Here is a 4,650-nt window from a genome sequence, read left to right as displayed (position 1 = left end):
AATTCTGGACCATTCTGAAGAGTTTGCCCCTGTTGGCTGCTCCGGAAGGCTGAGCTGTGCCCGGGCAGGGCCACAGCCCTGGAGCAGATGGATCCCAGCAGCTGCATGCGCATCCCGCAGCCCCCCAGCGCTCTCTGGGGCTGTCTGAGGAGCTCTCCCGGCGATGTCACCGCAGCTCCGGGGCTCAGCCCCTTCCCAGCAGCGCCCTTCTCCTTCCAGCACAAGGCAGAGCTGGCTCCGTACCCCGATTTCTCATCCTCCTGCCCGGTGGCAGCTCCGCACAGCTTTCCCCACGAGGAGCATCCTCCGTTCCAGCAGCCGGAGTGGCACCGGGCGGGCACCGGGACAGGGAGGGGACATCACCCCGGGCTGGCACTGCCATCGGCGGGGACAGAGCGCAGCAGCCCCAGCCCAGCGAGCGCAGCGGCCGCGGGGGAGGAGGATGATGCTGTTCCTGAAATCAGCGCTGAGAAAAAGCCATCGAAAAGGAGGAAGGAAAGCGCAGGTGGGTGATGTGACATTGTGACATTGTGACATCGGGGCTGGGGCAGAGCGCAGGTGACAGGATGGGGACACCGCACCAGCTCCATTAACTCCTTGGTGACAGCCACTTTGGTATTTTGAGCTGCCACTGTTTGGGGTAAAAAGTCTTCAATCAGATCGGTCATTTTTTTACGAGAACATTTGATGCTTATATAACTTAGGTTAAAGTTACAAGATGTTTCTATAGCTTGATTTATAAAATATTCGTGTAATTTGAATGATAATGTTTAAATATTTATATAATTTGAATTATAGTTGAGGTTTTTTTTATTATATATTATTCTTGTTTTTATTATATATTATTCTTGTTTTTATTATATATTATTCTTGTTTTTATTATATATATTTATATATATTATTTATATATATTTATGTATATTATATATATAAATATATATGTTAAATTAATATATGTTAATATGTTTTTAATGTATATTAATGTATTTAATTTTTCTTTATTTATTTTTAATTTTAATACTTCTATAATTTAAATGATAACTTTTTCATATAATGTAATAGCCAAATGTAGTTAACTGGTTGCTTAATGCTTAAACAAATGAAAACTCGCCAGGTGGGTAACTCTGAAAAATAGATGTGTAGTTAATTGGAAAGCAGCAAAATGCACTCATGAAAAATTGGCAAATGTAAAGCAAATTGGGCAMAAGAWAAAAAATTTARACTGATTAACTCCAAAAAGCCCATAACTGCGCATGCTCTGAAAAAAAAAAAAGTTGAAAAGTTCAGATGCAAAGAAAACCTTGAACCTTCATCAAAAAAGACCCCCAGAACCACCTAAATTAAAAAAGCACAAGCGCAGYACAGAAAATTATTTATAACCATAAAGTAATCCTATGTAAATTAGTTCCAAGCACGTTTATGATGATATTATGCTGATATAATATCAGCAATATAATAGCAATAATTAATAGCAATAAATAAAATAATATAATATATAAAACAAATATAATATAACATACTAAAATTATAACTTGCATTTATATACAATATATCATATAATATTATATACTATATACTATATGATATGTAATATATGGTATATGGTATATACTATATACTATATACTATATAATAATAGATAATACATGTCACATAATACATATTATATATTATATATCATATTTTTAATAATATTATATATAATATTATATACTATATAATTACTTCATATAAAATATACGTTCTATAAAGAATAATATAGAATAATATTGAATTATATTGAATAATATATGATAATGAATAACATAATGTAATATAATGTACTATAATGTAATATAATGTAATATAATATAATTATAATTATAATATAATATAAAATATATTATTTATGTTATATACAAATATATTAAATATATAAATATAATATATGTTATTTATGTTATATACAAAATATATTAAATATATGACTGTATATAAGATAATAAATTATATAATAAAATAATTATAAAAAATAATAAAATAATATTAAATAATAAATAAAATAAGAGCAATATTAAACAATAATTACTGGGTAAATAGGACACAACCGAGCTCGGGGGGGCACAAAGAACACATTTCCAAGCTTCCACTGAGCACTTCACTGAGTTCTTTAGATGAAATCTCTCCCCCTGCCCATGGTGCTCCCTCCCATCAGCACAGCCCCGATTTACCCGGGTGTATTTGTCTCCCAGAGCCGCAGAACCGCAGCCGCGAGGCAGAGAGCAGCAGCAAATCCCGCAAGGAACGCACGGCTTTCACCAAGGAGCAGCTGCRGGAGCTGGAGGCTGARTTTGCCCACCACAATTACCTGACCAGGCTCAGGAGATACGAGATCGCCGTCAACCTGGACCTCACCGAAAGACAAGTACGTGCCAAACCCTCCTCTCCTTCTTCCTCTCCCCAAAAATGCTCCCTAAAAAACAGAAATGGCACTCGAGGCTCTGCTTTTGCAGTGGCACGGAGGTATTTTAAAACAAAGCCTCCACATCCTTCCAAACTCTTTTGTGGCACGTTTCTGTTATTAGATTAATAAATTAAATTCTATTTATCTAAACTATAGATTTGGTAATAGCTGCTCTCTGGTGAGATATTGTTTATCACCATTCATTGGTAAATATTGATATATCAAGGCTTCCATGTGGAATATAAATATCACCCCAGACTGTGATTGACAGGAAATTATCAGAGTGATAATTTTTAGTGTTTGATCCATGAGTTGCATTGCTGGGTCAGGTGGTGTTTTGGGGTGGTAAGAAAAGGTAAATATGCAGAGTTTTGTGGAAAGAGCTATTTCTGCTATCTCCATCCAGATTTCCTCATCAAGGCCAAGTGAACTGTAGAAGAACTGCATAATTATGTGAGGAAAATTAAAATTTCTGAAGCATTAGATTGGATGGCCTGGSTGTTAAAAATCCACGAGAGGAATTGTTGAATGCTTGTTTGACASAGACTCCAGGCAAACAGAACCCTGCACCACCTTTGAGGGTTTCAGAGGAAAATCTGTGAGCAGCATTTTGGAAAGAATTGTTCCATCTATGTTAGAGAGGTGGATCAGCCAAATTYGTGGGGCTCTGTTCACCTTTTCCCCCAGAATTCCCAAAATTATCTCYCTGTTGATGCACACATAAATGTTCAGCTTTGCTCAAGGCAAGAAATAATTCTTTCCTTTTTCTCCCCCAGGTCAAAGTGTGGTTCCAAAACAGAAGAATGAAGTGGAAACGTGTGAAAGGTGGGCAGGCAGTGCCTCCACACGAACAGGACACGGAGGATTTGGACTCTGCYGCCTCCCCCAGCTCAGAGTAATCCCGGGAAAACGGGAGAGGATTCTGGAGAAATTCACTGGTCTGAACTGCTCAGAATCAGCTGCACAACGAGGTCACCCTGCCTGCAAATSCTGCAGCTCGGATCTTTAAAAGGTGCCTGATGGCTGAGTTACAGGGGAATTAAAGAGCACAGGGGAAAAAAGCCCAAGGAGAGAAGGATTTGGGGTTTTGTCTCTCGAGCTGTCTTTCTACCACAGATGTGTCCACAGAAAAACAAAATAACAAACTGAATATAAAACAAGAGTAATGCTGTCTAGACTCTCAAACACACAGAAAATGCAGATTTTTAGTCAGAAARCAATAATGCAGCTGCATTCTCACCCAGGCTTTCCCTGCTCAATCTTCATTTGGACTGGACAGTGCCCATTTTCCTCGTGCCTTACTCTGAGAGAAATAAATACTTTGATAGTCACTGATTTTTTTTTTTTTTCTTGCAAAATGAGCTGAACACCTGTATGGCTAGGCAATAAGGTTACAAAATAAATCTGAGACTAAAAATACGTATCCACAGAAGGCTGCTAACCATTTTAGAAGAGATGGCTTTCCCACTGGCAGTCCCAGAAGGTGCTGCCTTGTTGATGGCAGCAATTTGCAGAGGGAGATTTCTTCCAAACCTGCTGTAAATCCTGAAATTAAATTGCCAGAGCTCATTTTCAAGTATTTTTTCAAAGCAGTCATTACCCAAGGTCCCAGCAGGMACAGCMGAGGTTGAACTCTCAGCACACTCTSAGCTGTCACAGWTTTTGTTTTCAAATCTTCCAATAAACTGAAAACCAGAAGTTATTTTACTCCACCAGAAGTCCAGTGGAACATTTCCACCTGAAGTTATCCCAATTTTGGTTATTTTCAACCAAAACTTGTCGTGTGTTAAACGATGATGATGATGTAGAAAAGCACAGTGCCTGCTTCCATTTCTTCCATCTTTTTGTTTAATGTATTAATGCCATATTTTAAGCAGAATTTTACACTRAAAAACCACATTGTGACTATTGAGRATACTGAAATTTTGGGTTAAATATTTCAAAGGTGATCTTTATTTACAGCTCCAGCACTCTGCYTTCCTTTCACCTTGCTCTGCTGCACTGCTGTTGTGGTTGCATGTGACCTGTAGATATGCTGGGTACAAATGTGTATATCTGGATTATATGTTTATAACGTTATTAATGGTAATTCCACTTGTAAAAGACCTCAAAATAGATAAATGTGAGCCTTTTTTTCTAACAGAGATGCTGTGTTCTTTTCAGAGTTCTTTACTGTTTCTACTAAGAAAAAACATATATTACATTCC

The 4,650-nt window shown here is 37.6% G+C and overlaps 1 protein-coding gene across 1 annotated transcript; it reads left to right on the top strand.

The window, feature by feature from the left end:
- Nucleotides 1-87: 87 nt before the first annotated feature.
- MEOX1 (mesenchyme homeobox 1) lies at nt 88-3,342 on the top strand. The gene is made up of 3 exons (XM_057379508.1): nt 88-505; nt 2,232-2,404; nt 3,220-3,342. Exons 1-3 carry the CDS (start codon nt 88-90, stop codon nt 3,340-3,342), a joined length of 714 nt encoding a protein of 237 aa, XP_057235491.1.
- The last annotated feature ends 1,308 nt before the right edge of the window (nt 3,343-4,650 follow it).

The sequence above is a fragment of the Malurus melanocephalus genome, unplaced genomic scaffold, assembly GCF_030028575.1.
Source record: "Malurus melanocephalus ecotype Western Australia unplaced genomic scaffold, MMel_1.1 scaffold_411, whole genome shotgun sequence".
NCBI lineage: Eukaryota > Metazoa > Chordata > Aves > Passeriformes > Maluridae > Malurus > Malurus melanocephalus.
This window is presented reverse-complemented; position numbering and strand designations above follow the sequence as displayed.